The sequence below is a fragment of the Pimephales promelas genome, chromosome 9, assembly GCF_988280905.1.
Source record: "Pimephales promelas chromosome 9, fPimPro1.hap1.1, whole genome shotgun sequence".
NCBI classification, from domain to species: Eukaryota; Metazoa; Chordata; class Actinopteri; order Cypriniformes; family Leuciscidae; genus Pimephales; species Pimephales promelas.
Window position 1 is genome coordinate 11,103,778 of NC_142777.1, and position 23,437 is coordinate 11,127,214.

At 38.6% G+C, this 23,437-nt stretch overlaps 1 protein-coding gene across 2 annotated transcripts; it reads right to left on the reverse strand.

Moving 5' to 3' along the window:
• Positions 1-1,039: 1,039 nt before the first annotated feature.
• slitrk4 (SLIT and NTRK-like family, member 4) lies at positions 1,040-5,345 on the reverse strand. 2 transcript variants are annotated; one of them, XM_039666375.2, is made up of 3 exons: positions 4,677-5,345; positions 1,870-4,208; positions 1,040-1,334 (listed from the first exon to the last, which is right to left on the reverse strand). In XM_039666375.2, the coding sequence occupies exons 2-3, from the start codon at positions 4,171-4,173 to the stop codon at positions 1,326-1,328; spliced, it is 2,313 nt and encodes a 770-aa protein (XP_039522309.2). In that variant the 5' UTR covers positions 4,174-4,208; positions 4,677-5,345; the 3' UTR covers positions 1,040-1,325. The 2 variants fall into 2 exon arrangements, with proteins under 2 accessions (XP_039522309.2, XP_039522308.2); XM_039666374.2 differs by lacking the exon at positions 1,040-1,334 and having other exon boundaries at positions 1,526-4,208.
• Positions 5,346-23,437: the final 18,092 nt, after the last annotated feature.

A 23,437-nucleotide genomic window follows, 5' to 3' on the forward strand; every position in this document is an offset into this window, starting at 1 on the left:
TCTGTAGACAGAAAAAAATAGAAAGGCAGAAAGAAAGAAACGACAGAGCAAATTAGATCGGATTTTAATACCTTGACCTCAACAGGATTGCACAATGAAATTAATAACCAATATACAGATTTCGCATGACTGATATAAAATTGTATTTATTTTATCTCTCATGGTACATTCTAATTTAAACAATCATTAACTTAATATTTTAAATAAAGACTGAATGAAATTAAGCCTTTTCTTTAAAAAAATTAAGCCCTCGCTCTCTCGCTCTCTGTGTAATATTAATTTGAACTGACAAACAAAATAAAGATTTCAAGCTAATATGATTGAGCATAATAATATTGCACATGAAAAGTGATATGATTCTGACCATATCTGTTGCCTTTTCATAAGGCGAGTTAGGTCTCACAGTTGTGTCGACAAACACAATCCTCTCAACGAATCCAATAAATTACAGTGAATTAGTACTTCATTCGCACAATGCCGTTTGTTCTATCCAGAATCATATCACGTTAATGCACACTTATTTGGTTGCATATTGTTAATAAGAAACCTTTTACAAGTTGCTCTGGGATATAAGAATAAGCAAACCGTTAGACGTGATACGCTAGGAGGGCTCACCTCGTGCAAACGTGACAGTGAAAATGACATCACCGCCATCTGTACACATCAGCCACCAGCAGAATTCAGAATGTAACTCAGATCAGAACAGAATTTTAGATTCAGAGCTCTAACTAAGAGCCTGTATCACTTATAGCATTCAAAATGTCCCTTGAAATTGTTAAATAGTACCAATAGTCTTTAAATAATTCTGCATAGAAAAATAAATTAAATATGAAGTTAAACTACGAATTGACAGGTGACAGTGGTCATCAATGTTTTTTTTTTTTTTTTTTTTTTGATTTTCCATATTTTTCTGAATGTTTTTCTCGATGAGCTTGTTGAATTTACTTGTCGACTGTTGTAATTTACACAACTGCCCCACAAATACAAATAATGTTGACTTACAAAATAAATCCAGATACGCTTACATGGCAAGCAGCTGTTTAGTTTCTCTTGAGTTCATAAATGTCCTGTCATGTGCCATAGCCAAACACTTCAAAAAGAATCACATTTCAGTAGAACAATATTAAATGGCTCTTTACAGGTTATTGGAATAATCCAAAAATGTACGGATGTTGGCTGCTAGTATCTTCAGATATAATCAAATCCAAGAGTTCCAAGTGGCAAAATATAATCCAAGAGAGGGGAGTCTGGGGTATTCCACCACTTTCAAGCATGTGCCAACATCCCATTCTTCCACTCCATTTGATTTTGTCATCCCAAGATGCCTAAAAATACTTCCAACCAAACACAATGAAGAGGGGTCAATATGAAGTACACTCAACATTGGGTTTCATGACCCAATCATTTGGTAAAAAACAAAGTTCAGTGGAATTTGATGGAAACCATATCAATAGCAGCAAACTACGACTGTTTGTAAAAGATACTGACTGGTGTGATTCTTAATTCTTAATGGCATCACAACATACAAAAAAAAAAAAAAAAAAGGTATGCAATTTTGACAGCCAACGATTCTAAGGGAGTTACGTTTTGTGTAATGAAACGTGTCCTGTATTCCATTGGTCATTAGGATTTGTCTTAAGGCACTTTTGTCATTACGGGGCAGATGAAGATGATGTTCTAGAATTTACTGAGGGCTGTCTGTTCCTCTAGTACTTGAAGGTAGTCTGGGGTCCCCATTTTTGCCTTTAGATCATAATAATCACTTTTACGCTGCTCAATCACTATCTTACTGTGGTTGCCCCCTATCAATGATTTTTTCATTTTTTTGTCATGTAGTTTCTCGGGGTAACGGATCTCAAAGCCACTCACCCCTATACTGTTGAAATCCTTTTTGCTCTCCAAGTAGTTGTGGAGGAACATGCTGTCTCGTCCCGGTATGAACTCGTCCAGCTCGTCGATGGTGCTTAATCTCTTTCTGGGGTCCAGGGGTAGAGAGTCCTTGTCCATGTCTGCACTGTTGTGTAACATCATTTTTTGTCTCTCTGAGTCTATAAATTTGTAGCCAGAATCTGAGTCTCTAATTCCACACGTGTGAGCTTTGCTCATGTGCTCGATGGTCTGCGGGATGAATGTCTCTCCGCCCAGGTCGTCCTTCTTGTTCGATTTGTGATTGTGCCTCCTGATATGGAGAGGCATGGAGCCGCACTCCTGGTTGCTGAGCCCCTCCTGTCTCCCCGCTGGCTTTTTGTTCCGTCTCAACACAACGACCAGCAGGCAGAAGGCCACAAAGACAGTGAGGATCAGAACTACCAGTATGCTCAAGATCATAATAGACAAGGGTACAGGACCACTGGGGGGTGCCTTGCCAACTCCGGCAGGTGACAGCGATGTGAGAGTAGGGGTAGCACTAGTCAGGATAAAAGGAGGCCTGGCTATGAGCTTCGGGCAAATGATCTCATTTTTCAGCTCTTTCAGCTCAATGTTGGAGAACTGCACTGGAGACGCACACTTGACCCCTTTGGCAGCGACCCCATCGTTCAGTTTTTCGAGCCACAGTTTCAAGGCTACTAAATCGCAGGAGCATTCCCAAGGGTTTCCATCCAGGTCTATCTGAGTGAGAGATTTGAGCTGGTCTAGGACGCCACTCACAGGCAGAGTCATGAAATGGTTGTTCTTCAGATTCAGTCTGGCAAGAGAAACGCCTGCAAAGATGTATGCAGGCAGACTTCTGAGCACATTATTATTCAGGTACAAGAGCTGCAAATTTGGCATGGAGTCAAATGTCCCTGCCAACACCTCCTTTATGGCATTGTACTCCAAATAGAGGTATTGGAGGTTACTAAGCCCAAGAAACATTTCAGGGTGCAGCTGCTCCAGCTGATTTCCATTAAGGTATAGCCTACGGAGGTTGGTCAGATTTGCAAACACACCTTTCTGCACGGTGGATATTTGATTGCTGCCCAAATGGAGCAAATCTAAACCCTCAAACCCCTGGAAGTCAGTGGGATGGATATCTCGTATGTAATTACCACTTAGGTGCAATTTCTTAGCATTTGGCGGTTTAGGTATGAGATCTGCTAGACTCTGGATGTTTCTTTCTTGACAGCTGACACTAATGCCAAAGTCAGAAGGGTGAGCTTTGCATGTGCAGGGCTGGGGGCAGGAGAGGGGAGGGATTCGAGTTTGATAGGACACAATTTGGCCATTTTTACCAGCTGGGATCCCAGCAACAATCCCATTGCCGTATATTTTAGAGGGATTGGTGGTTTTGGGTGCTTTGGTCACTAAAGGTGCTATGGTCGAAGGTGCCACGTTAGAGATGGTTAGCCCTCCCTCGGGCTGGGAGGGGGGCATCCGTACGTCAAAGTCACTGCCTGTCCCCATGGGGCACAGCTCCTGCTTATTAGTCTCCTTCAAGAGACGGCCATACAGGTCACTAGGGGTCTCACAGATAGCCTCCCCAATGAAAATGTTATAGGGCATATTCTCCAACCAGGCTTTCAAAGGTAACAAATCACAAGTGCAATTCCATGGGTTGTCATCTAACTGCAATTCCACTATCCGTCCAATGTGCTCCAGGACTCCAAGATAAGGAAGCTTCTGTATCCTATTCCCTCTTATGTCCAAGTGAGTAAGGGAGGCGAATCGGAAAATGTTCTCAGGTAGGCTTTGAATCAGATTGTCATTTAAAATGAGGACCTTCAGTTTATGTAATTTGTTGAAGGCTCCTTTCTCAATGAACTTGATTAAATTGTAGTCAGCCTGGAGGTATTCCAAGTTCTCGATCCCTTTGAAAGTGTCGGCGCGGAGCTCTTTTAACTCATTGTTATTTAAGTGCAACTGTTTCAATGCACTAAGCCCCACAAAGGCCCCTCCCTCAATGTTCTGGAGTTTGTTGTTCCCCAGGTGGAGTGAGACTGCATGTGTGAAATTCAAAAACGAGTTGGGGTAAAGGATGTACAAAAGGTTGTTCTGGAAATTCAAATGGTAGAGGCTGGATACTGGGGGCTGCAGCTGTGTAGGTCTGTACACAGTTATTTTCTCACAGTTCACATAGAGGACGTTCTCGATGGACATGCAGGAGCAAGCGCTGCAGGTCTCAGCTCTGAGGTCCGAATCCAAGTCACAAAATGAACCCGATATGGAAAAGGCCAACAGAACAAGCAGCAGCATTTTGCCTTTTACAATTCCCCCAGTAAACCATTTACCTTAGAGGGGGAAAAACAAACAAACAATCAACACAAATGCCTTTTTTTTTGTTCTATTGACTCACACAGCTAATGCCAAGATCTTACAGCAGGGGTGTTTAAAATGCCCACTGCGCACACAAAGAACTTGGAAAAACCTGTTATGTGCCTTTTGAATCCTAAAATAATATATGAGCCTACACTGAAAATAAATCCATCTTTATTTAATAGCAGCACAAAATATATAGCCTTCAACAAATATAATATAATTTAAATACACTGTGGTGTGACTTGCACCGCAATAAATGTGTATGCATCAGCGTATTTCTTGTTTCAGTGAATCGAGAAGGGAAAAAAAAGTATCTGTCCATCGCATACAGATGACGGTTTATCACCTTCACAAAGAGTACAAAGAGACCATACCCTTTTAATTACCAAGCTTTGCCAACAAATAACTGAATATGCACAAAATAAAAATTCAACACTCACCGGCAATGTTAATATCTCCTCCTTTTCAGATAACACCGGACATTGGGAGCGCCAAGAGAGGGACAATTCCCATTCAGCCAGGTTCAGATTACAGTCTCAGCCTCTCTAGTCAGGCTCCACTTGTACAAAACATATATTGTGTCATAAAATCCCAAGGTTACTGAGCTCTTTTGAGGCATGTCAAACACAGCGCTGCTTATTTGCGCTGAAAAATGAATTCGTTTCAAAACCTAAGTAAAAATGGTAAAATAGCAAGTGGTGAATTTGGATGCAAAAGAAGTCCAGCATTCTTCCGTTGAAAGAATTGAACATCAGTTTAGACGCAATTTGAACGGGCAGTTCGCTCAACAGTTCGGGGGAAATAACTGATATCTTAATAAATTAATCGCAACAATCCAACGCGCGTCGCGGCTCAAGCTGATAACCAAAAATCGGAAATCGAGTCCAGTTGATTCCTGCCGTTTCTTGGGATTATGCAAGTTGCGAGATAAGAGGAAAAAAGAAACTACGTGATCTGATGTCAGACCGACGAGGAAATTAATAATTCAGCTGAGTAAAATGCGCTCGAAAAGAGATGCCATCCTACACCACATTATCAAAATAAGTATTGTTGGTGCAGTCCTCGTCTTAATAACGAGAACAGTCTTATAAACCAACTATTCCACCTCGTCTTCTTCTAAGTATGTTGGTTTTGTTGCTGCATTGAGCTTCCCACACGGTGAAGCGGGAGGAGAGAAAATGCAGAGATGCAGAGAGAGAGAGAGAGAGAGAGAGAGAGAGAGAGAGAGAGAGAGAGAGAGAGAGAGAGAGAGAGAGAGAGAGAGAGAGAGAGAAGTGCGCGAGGCGAGGGGGGTTAACAGGGCGAACATATTAAGGAATAAAATTTTACTTCAGACACCCCTTAAACACTCACTAGTGAACATTATAAAGAGCTCTGATAGTGTCTTTCGTTGAGGGATCTATGAAAAGGGTGACGCGTAATCTGTTGTTGGATCATGGCCAGTTCGTGCGCGCGAAACCGATTTCCTGACAGCAGCGCGTGTGGATTTAGCGCGTGTGATTCTTTATTTTCTTTCTTTATTCTGTATTTTACAATATTTCTATTACGAGCGCGCGCGTATGTGTGTGTGAGAGAGAATAATATATGGAGAGAGGGAGAGAGAGGGGGAGAGACACTGAAAGAGAAGGGATCAGGGCGAACATATTAAGAAACTAAATTCAACTTCAGAGGTCTTTTAAACAATAGTGAACATTATAACGCTATCTTTCTTGTGTGTCTTTCGAAGGGATCTCTGGAAATGGTTCGCGTAATCTTTGGTTGGATCAATGCCAGTTTATGCGCCTCGTTGCCTGGCAGCAGCGCGAAAGGATTTAACTTGTGGGATTCTTAATTTTCGTAATTTTACCATTTTAAGAATGCCTGGATGCACGGTACCGCATTTAGAAACTGCGGCAAAGTCACCCAGAGCTGTTGCACGCACAACAAGAAATCTGTTTTTTTTTTTTTTTTTAGTTTGACAGTTCCCCAGGAATGATGATTCATTCTTTATAGACAACAGGTGCGCCGTTTTATCGACTTCTTATGTCTTCCCAATAACCTGAACATTGATTTGTTCTCATGCATGTGTTTAATTGATTTTATGACATGCATGAATTGGATGCAGCCATGATTAAACTTGTAGATTGTGAAGATGTAATAGTGAAATAGCGGAGTTAGTGGACATAGATGGAGCATCCGTGTCTGTCATGTCCTCTATGGCTCTGCAGTGGCTTCATGTGTAACCAAGGGGAAAAAACAGATCAAACACGGCGCCCTCATCTGGCAGAAATAAGTGAGATTTAGCTCATAAAATGGATTGCATTCTAAGCTTTTTATATGTCCATATTTTCTTTATATCGAGGTCATATGTATAATCTGATATAGGGGAGACGGGGACGACGGTGAGTCTGTCACATTGTCCATGATTTGAGTCAAAAATACAATTGAATTAAACAGAGTTTTTCTCTCTGCATGTTTTGTTTGTTGGTTTCAAACACTTTTTATTGTTTCATATTGGGGTAATTAATTGGTAAACATTTCTTTCAAAACTGGAACTAAAATTCCAATACCATTTTGTACACACTATCTAACTTAGATTTTTTTTTTAATAAAAAATGTTCTCAGAACAATGTTTTTTTTTTTTTATAATATTAAGAATCAGATCAGAAATAGTTGTTTTATGTTTTTCAATTTTATAAAATGTTCATTTTTGACAGCCAAAACAACAGTTTGCTATTTTATTTTGTTTTAATATTTACATGCTGAAAAGCCATTCAATAGTTATTTAGACAGGACTGACTAAACGTGACTAAAACATGCCAGGACTACAACATGCCTACAAAGAAAATGAAACTCACCCTGATAAATATTACTCAGAGTTTAAACTGTGATAACTAGCTCTAACAAAGTCAATTATTCCGTATGTGTGTGCAAGTCATTTCCGCATGCTTGAACACTGAGCTCATTTCTGCCTTATATAACACTTAAGAGCAAAGACAACGTTTGGGTCAATGTGACATTTTTATTTTTTAGTTTTTTATTAAGACTTCATCTTCTACCTAATACAAGTTTTGGAAATGATTGAAGCTTGTTGCAGAGAGGGATAAATCACAAGAAATTCTCAAAGCAACCAGAAGTAAAACAGCAAAAGCCCCTAGGGTCTTCACTCAGTTATAAGCTGGGCAGCAATGTAGCAGTTGTTCATATTTTGTACATTTCTGTGTATGGGGTAAACAGAAACACTTTCAGTCTGAGTGTTTAGTGTGAAGTGACAGCCTTTGCTCTGTGAATACGGGGGTTGTTCTTGTTTTTGTGTCTGCCTCTCTCAAGTTTCAGTCTTTGATATGTTAAACAACTGCCTATTTTTAACTAGCAACTAGAAAAAAAAAATAAAGTGGTGGTGACAATATAAAAAAAAATATATAAGTGTTGTTTGTTTTGTCACGTTGGGTCGGTTGAATGTCAATTATTTTAATCCACATTTTAAAGGATTTTTTTTTTTTTTTTTACCATAAACACATTGCATAATATAACTAGAATCATCGATTATCTAAACTTTTCTTGCCTTATTTAATATTTTTGCCTTTATTCACTAAGACTATAATTGTGTGTGTGTGTGTGTGTGTGTGTGCAGATAGGACCAAATGTCAAGTAAAACCTGAAATCACCTACATTGTGGGGACCAGCCATTTTCCATGAGGGAGATTGATCAATAAACACACACATATATATATATATATATATATATATATATGCAGTATATATATATATATATATATATATATATATATTTATTTATTTATTTTTTACAAAAATGCAGAAAGGCAGAACGTTTTCTGTGATGTTTTGTGTAATGACATAGAATATATACTTTTTACAGCATACAAATCCTCACACCTATGGAGAGTCCCCAAAACGATAGTGAATCCGAGTATATTGTGTGTGTTTTCTGTGACCCCCGATAAAAAAAAAAAAAATACAAAAACTTAAAAAAAAACTAAACATGGTAGAAAAGTGGAGAGTGTGTAAGTGATACTGTGGTTGTCAACAACATAAACAAAATCTTGAAACAATGTTTGACAGAGAGTAATGGCTCAGATTGAACTTTTTTTATAAAGTGCGAATGAGTAATGAAATGCAATTTATGTAAAGGATACCGGTAGTGCATCTTCATTCCTCTGGTTGTTTTTTACAATCTGCATGCAAAAACTCAGTGGGGGAAGAAGAATAACAATACGAAGAAAGCATATTGCAAGATTCCAAAGCACCCCATCCTTTGTTTTTAGTTATTTTCTTTTTGTAGCTTCTTCTCCCAATAGGCAAAACAGAGAACGTCGCCTTCGTTCCACATGTTTTACAGCTTTCTTTTAACCCTTGCTCCCTGCTCCCGTCAATCATACAGCAATCTAATAAAGTACATCCCTCCAGCTGGCAAACATGTTGATTGACAGGAAGTCTGTTGAAATAGGGTAATGAGATAGAAGAGATGACACTGTGGAACGTCGCCTGCAGTGGATGAGTGTGGCTGGGAGAATGTCTACCGGGGATTACTGCCGAGAACTTTGGAGTCTAGTGGCAAAAATGGCTTTGAACTATCTGCATATGTACACATGCGATGATTAAAGTTGTTTAACTTCCTTGTAGTCTGAAAGGGTACTAAGCCCTTAGGCATGGAAGACGTTCGTGTTCATTAGGAGAGCGGATTGTGTTTGAGTAACAAGGGTTTTTAGACAAAAAAAATAAAAAATAAAATAATTGATTTCAAGGGGGTTTTAACATCTTTAATGGGAGTTGTAGAAGCAATGAAACCCTTGATGGTCACATGTGAAAATGTATCTTTATATAGAGCAAGCAGGGGATACTTATGTCCACTCCACAGTTGGCAGCAACATCCACTGTGTCTCATCTGTTGAAATTGAGTCTTGTGCCTCCTCAAATATCGCAAGGCTTCTATTAACCACAAAGATAGCAGTAGCAGTCACATTGTGGCCTACTGGGCATCGATCCAAAAGAAAAAAAAGCCGACTTTTGTGTGTATTGTTCAAATGTGGTCATTTTGACATTGTGAGGCCTGGTGAATAGCTGGAAATTAGACATTATGGGGCCTTGTGATCCGTACTGCTGCTCTGTACTGGAAGCAAATGTTTCAGACATGAATTTATAAAAGGCAAATGGATGTTAAAAAGTTGGAATATTTGGGATGGGTGCTCCAGCACGATGGCAATAGCTTCACCAACCCTGCATCACCATCAACAGCCAGCCAGATTGAAAATGGAGGATTTGATCCTGCCGCGATGAACGAGCCAGAGCTTGATCCTTGCTACATTTCTGACCAGGAGAGTGAGAAGGCAACAACGAGTTGCAACGATTCCTTGTGGGATAAGAGGGAATGGCGGAAGACTCTTTCCATGCTCCCACCACCAAGGGTTGAGCTGTTTTCCGCAAGATATCTTGAGAATTTGTATGAGGAAATTGTCCCTTTTCTCCTGTTCCCGCTGGTTCCACCAAGCATGAACTCACTAGTGCTCCTGCTGGTTCTGTCCAGCTCAGAGTCTCCTGTGTTTTCAGAATTATATTCCAACCTCACTCTCCTCATCCGAAATCAGCCAGTTGCTCATTCACATCTCCGCTGGTTCCCTTGAGCCACTTGACTTCTCTTTGTGTGGATATGCATTGGGTCCTCCAACCTCCAGCTCCTCCGTATCAAGTGGATTTCCCAGCTCCTCATTCCTGTCACACCGCCTCGGCCTGTCGCCCTGACTTCTCCCTCCCTCTGCTCCACCCAGGTTCATCGTTCTAACACCGGGCTCCCTCGAATCCTCTGGCTCAACTTTGGTCGACGAGCCGCCCATAGCGATCCTTCTCTCCACCCCTACGGCACCTTCTGGCTCCGGCTCCACCTTGGCCCTCAGTCGCTCCGGCTCCACCTCAGACCTCCAGTAACCTGGTTCTACCTCAGAGGGTCATCGCTACAGCTCCATCGTGCCATCGCTGCAGTCGCGTACTGGTCCACCTTCTCTCCATCTGGGCGTCCTCTCTACCGGCTTCGTCTCCATCATGGTCCCCATGGCATCAATCACCTCCATGGCTCCTCCCTCCCTCGACTCCTCTGTGTCAGGTGTATGTTCTTTTTGGGTTTTATTCTGTTTCTTGTTTTCTTTTGTAAACGTCGTAAAACAACACAAGTGCTGTCTTGCTCACTCTCCCTCGCGCATATTAATCGAATCAATTGACACGATAGTAAAAGGTTGGAAGACTGCAGTTTCACGTGGAGCATATATGAAGATTAGAGACTCAATGAACAACATCTTAACACTAAATTACAAAGGCCGGTCTCATATAGACTCAGGGTGTATTCACACCTACCTTGTTTGGTTCGATTGAATCGAACTCTGGTTCGTTTCCCCCCTTGGTGCGGACCTTTTGGGCAGGTGTGACCAAAAAAACGAATTGAGACCCAGCTGAAGAGGTGGTCTCGGTACGGTTCCAAACGAACTCTGGTATGGTTCGTTTACAGTGTGAACATGAACCGACCCAATTACAAGAAAGCACTTCACCTTTGAGTTAACAGGCTTCCATAGTCGGAATTGTGTTATGGGAAAGATATCTGTTGTAGCCTACTATATTCTCTATGAATGAAAACTTTATACCTTATCCATCTTGGTAAGCGCACATGAGAGCATGTTCTCTCCGCAGCAAATCGTCGTCTTCTCAAAATCCGAATTACAACATTGTATGGATGACATTGTATTATATGATTCTCATTAGTTTCTTCATATTGCGCTTGTACAGGATAACTCAAAACTAGTAAAAGAACAAATATTGCAGTACGAAATATCTCCATGCTGAGCCTTTTTTGCACTTCCTGATTTCCCTACTTGAGAATCCTTCGCCAATGAATGGACAACCTTAGCACACATGTGGTTTTGTTTACAAATTTTGGTTCACTTGCAAAAAGAGCAGTGTGAAAGCGAACAGTACCAAAAAAAAAAAATAAAAAAAATAATTTGGTCCAGCCCAAAGCAAGTAAACAATCAGACTTGCCTGGTGTGAAAACACCCTCAAATATAAGCCAGAGCAGTTGACGATTTGGGAAAATAAAAGCCTGGGCAATTATTAGCAGTTTTACTGAGTTCTCAGTTGTTTGTACTGTATAGTTTATGTTGAAGTGGTTTTGGCTATTGTGTTTGCTAGTCATCTCCTGCTTGTTTCCTTATTTAAAAGACTGTTTAGTTTGCCACTCTATCGTCGAGCACAAATTACAGCCACCCATCCCATTACACTGTGATAGATTTTTTTTCTCTATTCTCTAGTGAATTAAATGTTCAAAAGAACAACATTAATTAGGGCCCGAGCACTAACAGTGCGAGGTCCCTATTGAAACTGTTAGGATTATTTTTTTTTTCTTTTTTTTTTTCTTTTTTCTGCAAAGTAAGTGCCATTTTCGGGGCCGCAACATGCTCAAAAACTCACCAAATTTGGCACGCATGTCAGGACTGGTGAAAAATTTCGTATTTTGTGGGTTTCGCGGATGGGCGGGGCAAAATGGCACGATAGCGCCACCTAGAAAATTGAAAAAAATTAGCCCCTCGTCCACGTTCAACCTACATGCACGAAATTTGGTGGGGACGTGTATCATATCAAGACGCACAAAAAAGCCTCAAGAACCCATACCCTAAACTCGACAGGATGTCCGCCATTTTGAATTTGGCGGCCATTTTTGGACGATTTACAGACTCCGTACTTTAACGAACTCCTCCTAGGGATTTAGTCGGATGGACTTAAAATTTCTGCTGTGCCTTCTAAAGGCATTGACGATGTAAAGTTGTGCTATCTGCGCGTTTTCGTCGATGGGCGTGTCCGTGGCGTCGAAGATTCGCCATGAAACAGGAAGTTGTAATAACTTGGCTGTAAATGCCCAGACCTGCACGAAATTTTACACATTTGACAAGAGTCCCGCCCTGAACAAATCTACATGCCGACATTCACCCTAAGTCATAGCGCCACCTGCTGGCAACAGGAAGTGACCTTTAACGTAGCAGCCCCCGCCATATGTTTGACCGACATGTACGAAATTTCTGTGGTACATCTAGCATGACCACACGTACAAAAAAGCCTCAAGAACCCATACCCTAAACTCGACAGGAAGTCCGCCATTTTGAATTTGGCGACCGATTTGGGACGATTTACACACTCCGTACTTTAACGAACTCCTCCTAGGGAATTAGTCGGATCAAATTCACATTTCTGCTGTACCTTCTAAAGGCATTGACGATGTAAAGTTGTGCTATCTGCGTGTTTTCGTCGATGGGCGTGTCCGTGGCGTCGATGATTCGCCATGAAACAGGAAGTTGTAGTAACTTGGCTGTAAATGCCCAGATCTGCACGAAATTTTACACATTTGACAAGAGTCCCGCCCTGAACAAATCTACATGCTGTCATTCACCCACAGTAATAGCGCCACCTGCTGGCAACAGGAAGTGACCTTTAACGAAGCAGCCCCCTGTCGCATGTTTGACCGACATGTACGAAATTTCTGTGGCACATCTACCATGTCCAGACGCACTGAAAAGTCTCTTGGAGCGATGCCCTAAACTCAACAGGAAGTCGGCCATTTCGAATTTTACCGCCATTTTTGGATGATTTACTCATTACGTACTTTAACGAACTCCTCCTAGGGCTTTCGTCGGATTGACTTCACATTTCTGCTGTGCCTTCCAAAGGCATTGACGATGTAAAGTTGTGCTATCTGCGCGTTTTCGTCAATAGGTGTGTGTGTGGCGTCGATGATTCGCCATGAAACAGGAAGTTGTAGTAACTTGGCTGTAAATGCCTAGATCTGCACAAAATTTTACACATTTGACAAGAGTCCCGCCCTGAAAAAATCTACATTCAGAAATTCACCCACAGTCATAGCGCCACCTGCTGGCAACAGGAAGTGGCCTTTAACGAAGCAGCCCCCGTCGCATGTTTGACCGACCTGTATGAAATTTCAGTGGTACATCTACCATGTCCAGCCGCACAGAAAAGTCTCTTGGAGCGATGCCCTAAACTCAACAGGAAGTCGGCCATTTCTAATTTCACCGCCATTTTTGGATGATTTACTCATTACGTACTTTAACTAACTCCTCCTAGGGAGTTAGTCGGATCGACTTCAAATTTCTGCTGTGCCTTCTAAAGGCATTGACGATGAAAAGTTGTGCTATCTGCGTGTTTTCCTCAATGGGCGTGTCCGTGGCATCGATGATTCGCCATGAAACAGGAAGTTGTAGTAACTTGGCTGTAAATGCCCAGATCTGCACCAAATTGTACACATTTGACAAGAGTCCCGCCCTGAACAAATCTACATGCCGACATTCACCCAGTCATAGCGCCACCTGCTGGCAACAGGAAGTGACCTTTAATGAAGCAGCGTAGCAAATTTACAGCCGCACCGGCTGAGCTGCAAAATATGCGACGCGGCCGCCTCACACCCCGACGCGCTACAGGTGCGAGGGCCCGCCCATCGCTGCTTGCAGCTTTAATTTTATATATATTTTTTTCATAACATTACAAATATTTTACTCTCACTTTTAGATCAATAAAATGTGCTGACTGTAAATTCTTACTAACCCATTTTTAAACGGTAGTCATTACATTAAGAAAGAAAAAGGGATGAATTTTGATTTCATGTTTACTCTACAATCCAATTTTAGGGTGTGATGTTGCATTCAAACCACCATCTTTTACCCTAACCCATGCATTTTAAATGAGTGTGATCTATATGACGAAAGTGGCGCAATCAAGTAGATGTTTAAACTTATTCTCTATTGCAGAAAGAGGTATGTATCTGTTAAACTCAATACAACCTTTTTGAGTGAAAAATGATATTAAGATCTTTTTCCCAATGAGATTTATGCATCAGACAGTTAAATGGTTGTTGATATCTTTTGAACATTTGAAGGATTTAGCTCTATTACAGGAAATTGTATTCTAAAATCTTCAGCCCAGATTGAAATGGGTTGGCACATTCGTCTGTATACGTAGGGACGACGACTTGAGAAAGAAAAACTTGAGCCGACCAGCAGACAGACAGCGATCCTGTAATATGCTGCTCAGTGGGAGCTCGGTACATCATGTTATCATGACCAGAGCCTCCAGAAGTTTAAGAAGAGATGCTCCTATGTGGTGCTTTGCTGCATGAGTTCTCCCACAGCTCTGAGTCAGATTTACTCAGCTGTCAATTTCATTTGTGAGCCGCTGTGGCTTAATATGCTTCCGAACGAATCCCACAGGAAAGGAGAAGACAGCCACATGAGCAGTTTTGTTTGTGCCGTTACGATAGTTGGCCAGGCACTTGACAGAAGGGCTGACTCTAATTCGAGTCTTACTTCATCAGCAAAAATAAACAATATATAACAAAAAAAAAAAAAAACCCTATACTAATATTAATAAAAAAGAGGGATTATATCCATCAATACTGTACGCTATTGAAGCCTGTGCGCTTGCCTTGGAAACGGGGAAGCAGTCGGGATCAAGTAATCTCCTCTATCTCTGTGGAGGAGGGCAGCTTGGCATTTTGAAACTCTGGCAATTTTTTCCTTACACAATAAACGTATCGTAAACGAAAGGTCAGCCTTTCACCGGTTATCACGTTGACTTTTTGACGTTCCTCTCCACCCCCTAAGTAAATCTCAAACAGTTTCTACACGCAGGTCTTGTTTATTTTACATAGGGGAAGGTATTGACATGCTGTTTGTAACTTTTTACCTAGCATTCTATTCTGAACTATTCTAAAACATTTTAAAAGATAATTGTGACTTTATCTCAGAATTGTGTGAAATAAAAAACTCACAATTGTGAGTTATAGCCTAATGTACAATTGTAAGGACAAAAATATTTTTTCCTCAGAATTCTGACTTTAACACCCAATTGCGACTTTATATCACGCTATTCTGACATTATAACTCGCAATTGTGATCTTTTATCGCACAGTTGTAACATAAAAAGTCAGAATTGCGAGATGTACTGTAAATGCAGTCGTGAGAAAAAAAACAGTCAGAATTGAGAGATAAAAAGTCGCAATTAGCTCTTGTTTTTTATTCTGTTGCAGAAACAAGCTGCGCGTGACATGCAGACAAAAAAAACATAACATAATAATATAAATTATTATTATTCCACAGATTACACCTCAACTTCTTATGATGTGTTGCCTCATTTGAGTAATTTGTGGCCATGTTGAATTAAAGGAAGGGTAGGCAGTTAAGTAGGCAGTAGGTTTTTTTTTTTTTCATTAGCACTTTTTGTTACGTCACATCCTAATAGCAATCAATAATAGAAGTGGTCTTTAAAAAAATACATATGAAGAGTTCAGATGCAAAAGCCTCTAAATGCCATTTGAAATTTTCTTCTTTAATGTTGATTTTTATCAAACTTGTATATTTAAGTTCAGTAATTTCAGTGAAATTACTGAACTTAAATATACAAGTTTGATAAAAAATCATCATTAAAGAAGAAAATTTCAAATGGCATTTGGAGGCTTTTGCATCTGAACTCTTCATATATATTCTGTGGAACACTGTAAAATCCAATTAGTACACCTTACTTGAAAAAAGCATGCAAACCGATTGCACTCAAAAAACTGAGTAAAGTGAAATAGAAATAATATGTAGTACTAACAAATGCATGCCTAGTAGTGTACACTTACAAGAGAGTTCCAGTAACGTAAAATAATTTCTATACTATACTTGATCTTTTACTTTCCAGTATCTGTGAACCGAGGAAGTGTACTCCCAGAGTGCATTGCGGCATGAATAAATTAATTGCTTTATTTTGCTATTTTTGGCTTTATTACAATTTTATTTTCTATCTTTATTGGGGTTATAATGAAAAGAGACAGCAAATAAAATTGTAATGTCTAATTAATTAAATGATTTTTTAAAAATGTTACCACTGTTGTGGTTTGCATGCTGAATGTTGAAGTCTGTGTGTGACTCAACCAAAATTGCAAGATATTGTTACAAATATAAAGGGGTTATATCAACCCAATTAGATTTATGCCATAAGCTTTAGCAATAAAATGTTAAAAGATCATTATTATACATGAAATATATTTATGTTATATATAATGTATTAATTATTTAAGTATGTGTGTTTGTGTATATATATATATATATATATATATATATATTACTTCACTTCCTTTGAAATCAAATAATTATGATTTCAAGTTGCATCACTGCAAACAATTGGAAGAGAACAATAATATAAATTAAGTTCCAAGTGCCCAACCAAAGGGAACATCAATCACCATAATGGTGAGAAAGGGAAATCAACAAGTCAACTAAAGAATTTTGATGTTCTCCCAAAAATATTTAGGTGTACTGACAATAACACTCAAGATGACTGGAAAATGAGCGAATGCAAATTGAAAATGGTACTCAAACCAGTCAAGTAATGTTTACAAGGTTTTTTTTGAGTAACGAAAGCACACATGCAAACAGTACAGATTACTAAGAAATGTTAAGTAAGTTCAACAAATTATTGCACTTTAAGTAAAGTTAACAAAAAATTCTTAGTAAGAACAATGTTAGATTTTACAGTGAAGCCTCAGGACCAAAAAAAAAATAAAATAAATTACATCCAATCACTGAATTCTGTCCATGATACACTTTTTTTTTTCTGGGTTATCATGTACACAGCTTTGTAGGATCTGAAAAAAAGCCTGATTAAAAAAAAAAAAACAAAAAAAAAAAACATCACTAACATTTTGTAACTCCATTGTAATACTTTTTGTATTGTTGAAATATGACACCAGTGAAAGCAGGCTTGCAAACTTTCTGGAGGAAACATGTTATCAATAATTGAATTATTTTTGCTTTCAGACCTTGAGTCAAAAGTCTGACCCAAATGAGATTTGATAGTTATTTTAACCAACATAGATGAGCCAATATTTCCAAAAAAAAAAAAAAAAAAAAAAAACTTTCAAAAGAAAAACACTGCATTATACATACAGAGTCTGGGACTACAGTGATTTCTCATTTCACACTGAGTTAATTTTTTTTCTCCATCTTCTTACATATATTTATCTTTTCCTGCAGCACAAGTTGAATTCAAACTTAAGGACATATTTCGAATGGGATACATTAGATAATGTTCTAAAATACACAACACTTGTTGTATTGAAACAAACACAAACTATAATTTTCAAAATTACTGTAAACCGAAAACAAAACAAGGCTGACATTTTTACTTTAGCTACCTATTTGTGCTATGCAAAGAAACGGCCAAACTTCTGCCACGTCTCAGCTGAAGTCCAGCTCCAGCCAGCAGGTTTAAAAGAATGAAATATACCAGATCTGCTATGTCTGTCTAAGCAAATGTAGATGAGCGAGATGAAGGGAATTTGGCATGTGTCAACAAAATGAGAGCAGGCCAACAGCAAGGCCTATCTGCAATGTCATTTGAAACTGTTACAATAAAGCTTTACAGGGACACAGATTTGTAGCCACACAAGCTGTGGATTTGACACCATGTCTGGTGCTCGGGGTTACAGCCAAAAAGTGAAACTGAGAAGATATAATGCAGTACTGAAAACTTTTTTTCATAAACGTTGAATATTTGAGTGCCTGCAAAAGAAAAATTGTTCAATTTCTTTTTTTTCTAATTCAAACTAAGCCTAAGGATGATGTTTTCCAGCATTTTGAGAAAGAGCACAATGTTCTCTGTAAAATGTAATTATGACTGCGGAATCTTGAATATTTATGTAAATTTACTTTAGTTTTTTTTGTTATTCTAAAACAAACTGTTTAGTTACAGGTTTAAATGGGGATAAAGTCATAGTTAATTACAAAAAATATAACTGTTTCATACATAACATGTTTTATCCTTTATCAGGCATTGACAACATAGTATCTGATACAAATACATTTTGAATACATTCTGGCTGGAACATCAATGTGCAAATGAAAAACCAAAAATAACTTAGATCAAAGCAAACAGTGCAATAGAACATATTACGTTGCGTATATATTCAGCAATTATGTATGTTCTGTGTGTGGATTTTTAGAAAAAAAAATAGATGGCATATATCTTATGTCTTACTGTAGATTGATGGCAATGTTAACATGCAAAGCTAAAACAGACAATGATTTCAGAGAAAACATTATGGAGGCAGCAATTTAATCACAGAGAATGCAATCATGCCCAAAGCCATTAAGCTCAATTGTTTCTTGAACAAAAAAAAAGTTAATTTCAGCAGAGAAGATTAAAGAGGAGAGACCAAACATATGCTCCAGTAAAAACATATAGGTTCTTGTAATGTAAGGTTTCCAAGGCATCATCTAACTGACGCTTTTCACACCCTTTAGCGTCAGTTAGATCAGTCATTCCCAAAGGCGGGGTCCCGACCCACAAGTGGGTCGCGGGAGATTTTGTATGGGTCGCCAAGTCGAGCACTATTTTTCAGTGTGCTACACTCTCTAGATCAGGGCTATTTAATTGGCGACCTGCGGGCCAAGTGCGGCCCGCAAATTGTCGCCATACGGCCGAGGGCACCCCAACCTCTCTCCTCCTATTTTCTAGTGGTGCGGCTAAATTTGGTTGGATATGCGCGTCGCTGCAGTGGCGCGTGCAGCTGGACGACTATACGCTCTGTGTGTGTACCATGAGCGCTCCGACTGACCTGAGAGAAACGTTTACAGTCCGAATATTTCAGCAGTTCTTATGTGTGTCCCGTATTTCTGTCGACTGAACCAGCGATATTAATCGTTCGTTGGTTTGATTATTTCCTTTCCATGAATTGGCCAAACGCGCGTGCATAACGGTCTGAAACGATTCGGATTCATTCACCTGAAGCGATTTCTCGGTCAGTAACAACAAATAGAGAACAAAATAGCGCTGGTTTCAGTTGTTTCACTAGTTTACTTTGAACTAGGCAGCACGGCCCAGTGGATAACGGAACGCAAAGCTTAAAGGAGTTGCGTTTACTCCCGGTCTCGGACACTATTATTAAACAGCGTTGCAACATCCAGTGAGAAGCGTTTCCATCGGATACTCCTCTCTCTTACAAACCACAAATCACTGAATGATTTTAACTAGTTTTAAATCGGATGAAACAGCCTTAACATTCCCAACACTACTGATGAGGTAAATAGCAGAAACATATTGACTATAAATGCCCTACACAAGACTATAAAAGCCCTAATCACCATTCACCACCCTTACAAAATTTACCATGTAATAGCCTATAAATGTAATAATTTACCATGGTCTGGGCATAAATGTGGAATATTTATATTGAATACTATGTTATAGTCATTTATATTGCATTAGATTTATTAGGGGTAGAGGAATATATAATTGTGTGTATAGTTTTTTACCTGTTTAGGCATTTTTTGTATACAGTGGTAGTGAGCCATGCATGGTTACAAAGTCTCACTGTCAGGATATTTTAATTTAAGCCTATAATAATTAGTAAATTGTGTACACTGTCATGATGAGAATATGAAAACAATGAGATGCCCTGTCAACTCTTCCTTTCTCATTTCACCTCTGCATTTCGCTTATTGTCAATAACAGGTTAATAAAAAAAATGTGCTTTGTCAAATACATGTATCTGTATCTCTTTTAAATAGTTAACTGGAAGCTTCTGACCTTAAAAATGGTCATACATATTTTGTTAATGCATAAATTCTCTTCGTGATATATGAACTATATAGGCCTAATATTTATTGGGTCACAAGGATTTATCGACTTTAAAATGTGGGTCCCCAGAAAAAAAGTTTGGGAAACACTGAGTTAGATGACGCCCTTGGATCGCGTCTAACCCTAACCCACGTCATCACGGTATGTTGAAGCATGGTCAAAATTGTCAGTTAGATGATGCCTTGGCATGAGAATGCGTTGAGGTTTCATGTAAGGTACGGTACATTTAGGTTGTTTCGAATAATAATTTATATTTACTGCTTATTTCAGAGTTCTTTAATTGACAACTCCAACTAAACTAGCTCTTGAACTTGATTGGATGTGCTTTTTAAACCGCAAGCTGATTAACTGCAATGAAATAATTAGTATACTTACAAAAATAAGAAGAGTTCAGATGCAAAAGCCTCTAAATGCCATTTGAAATTTTCTTCTTTAATGATGATTTTTATCAAACTTGTATATTTAAGTTCAGTAATTTCACTTAAATAACAATTAATAGGTAGTTATCATTGCCATTTAAGTGAAATCACTGAACTAAAATATACAAGTTTGATAAAAATGATCATTTTAGAAGAAAATTTCAAATGGCACTTAGAGGCTTTTGCATCTGAACTCTTCATAAATAAAATACCCAAGGATTAAGCAATTTAGCCCTTTACAGTGAAGTGTTTCTTTTTTTGCATCTAAAACGACAAACATGAACACTGAACTCTAATCAACTAATCTATTGGGAACCACAGTAAATAATATGTGGTGATAATACATGAACGTGTCACGAGTGCACCAGTCCTCCCTCACTGCTACACTCCCACACTCTCTCACACATCCTCTCTCACTCATCAAATGACTGATTGAACTCGCCTGTAGTCAATTTCAGACTGCAGATTTCAGACCGGCTTACCAGACTCCCTATATAAACTCCTTGTACTTAGTGCTTCCTTGTCTGGCCTGTTGTTCCTGTGAGCTACATGTCTGTTTACCAAACGTATTGTACCTGCGGTTTAGATCTTTGCAATATCCTGAACTCTGTGCCCGCCAACCTGTTGGAAGAAACTTACCCGGTTTCCCTAGAAAGTTGAGTACCTTTGTGTTTGTTATTCTGATCTTTACTTAAGCAGTATTTCAGCTTACACGTTTTACTCATCTTGCTATGTTTATCGGACTCGAGTGCTTGCGCTTTGTGCTTTTTATTTACCTGTGACATTTCTGATTTCTTGTTATTTGAAACACTGCCTGAATACTTACCTGTGCCTATTTTGAAGAATAAACTCTCACACTAACACAGTCTCATCCCAAAAAGTCATATAACTGACGTTTTGGGACGTATTTTGACCATACGTCAATATCAGCCTTTTTAGGGCCCCCTTAAACGTCGGTAGATGGCGATCCCGGGCCGTCATACAACTGACGCTTTACCTTTAACGTCAGTTAGGTGACGGGTTAGGTTTAGGGTTAGGTTTAGGTATGGGGTAGAGTTAGGATCCCATAACCTCATCTACCGACGTTTAAGGGGGCCCTAAAAAGGCGAATATTGACGTATGGTCAAAAGACGTCCCAAAACGTCAGTTATATGACGTCTTGGGGTGAGACCGGGTTGCTCACACCTGAATCCATTCCCTGTGTTATGTATATTGTTACAGCATGCTGCTGAAATACCTGTAGGCTTCTTATGTCTAGAAGCTCTCAGTCTATCAGCATGAAGAAGAAATATACTAATCTGCTTTTAACACCAAGGAAATGATGCTAGAATCTAGCTTATTTTTTATTACAGCAGTGTTTATTGCAGTGGTGGAGGACGTACTGAATCTCAGTACTTAAGTAAAAGTACAAATAACCAGATAAATATTAACTTTAGTAAAAGTAGAAGTAACACAATAACAACCATACTAAAGTAAAAAGTACCTGATTTAAAATGTACTTTATGTATTAAAAGTACTTGCATAACAATTGATTCTCTTAATTTCTATTTTCGAATGATTAATAAAACATTTAATTCTAACTCATTCAACCTAATACTCCTATAATGATGTTCAATAATGATGGGGAAAAAAATGTTGTCACCATTTCTGAAACAAGCTTGCAATTAGGCAATATAAACCATGCTTATCCTTACTATATGTTAACTATTTTTTGGCATTAAAAACGATTAATTTATGGTGTAATTCTGAACCTCTTGGCTTGCCATAATCCTAACCAAATGTATATTATACACGGTGTGTTTCCTATGCACGTAAAAACAAATTTTCGCGTATATATTGCACGATAAACACACTGAGTGCGAGACGCATTTAGTTGATGTATCTATGGCAACTAAACGTCACTGGTGAGACAAACGTGCAACGAACCGACGGTCAGATTACGTTTTGGCAGGGGAAAAACTGATCAGAAAATGTAATAAAAATGTAACAGAAGTTGTAGAAATGTAGTGGAGTAGAAAGTATAATAATTGCTGCAAAATGTAACGAAGTAAAAGTAAAATGTATGCACTATTTATTCTACTTGAAAAGATACGTGAAATTAAAGATACGTGAAAAATTTACTTAAGTAAAGTAACAAAGTATTTGTACTTCGTTACATTCCACCACTGGTTTATTGTAAAATATTTCTTTAATCAAAATAAGTTCCCTTTCCTCTTGCAGTTACTTCTCTCTCTCTCTTTTTTTTTATTTTTTTTATTTTTTTTTTTTAAGACATTTAATGGTGCAAGGGCGGGACACACTGTCACTCACATGAGATCCACCAATCGCAAACGTCAGCCATCCAAACAATTCCTGCTCCTACATTATTTCTTGTTCAAGAAATCGTTTAACTCGCATATGTCACAATAAGGAAGAAAAGACTATCACAACGTCCTTTTCATGTTGTCTTAACCTGTCAAAACCTACTGGCATAATCATATAACTTGCAATAAGATTGAAAAATCCCCACCATGAATGTACAAACTGACAGTCCGTTTGAGTAAAAATGACAAGCACAGTGAAACAAAATTGAAATGTGAACCGTACAATAGGACATGACAGACCAAATGGTGGTGCGATTGACCAATAAGAATTTCACTTGAAATCAATACTAAGTTAAGTTAACTTTATTGTTTATTTAATAGTCAAGTTTGGTGAACTAAACAATTTAAATCAAATCTACATAAGCACCAAGTTAAGTAAACTTAAATATGCATGTTTTGGGTGACTCTATTACTCAATTAAATTGAGGGAAAGAGTTTACTCAAATCAATTGAGTTCAATCAACTTATTAGGGTTTTCAGTCAGAGAGCCATAATACAAATATAAAACTGAATGAAAGTCTTTAACATATGTGAAATTAATTGTCGTAAAAAAAAAAAAATCCAGTTTCTTCTTGACAATTTAGTAATGAAAAAAGTAATTATGGGTACAAAATCTGAAATCTATACAAATATGCAAGCTCTTTCAATCATTTGGATTATCAGATGAACTGTTAATGATGCCCATTCCACTTCTTGCTAATCAGTACATTTAGCTGGCCCTTCACTGTGTTCTCTAAAGAGGGAACAGCTCTATCT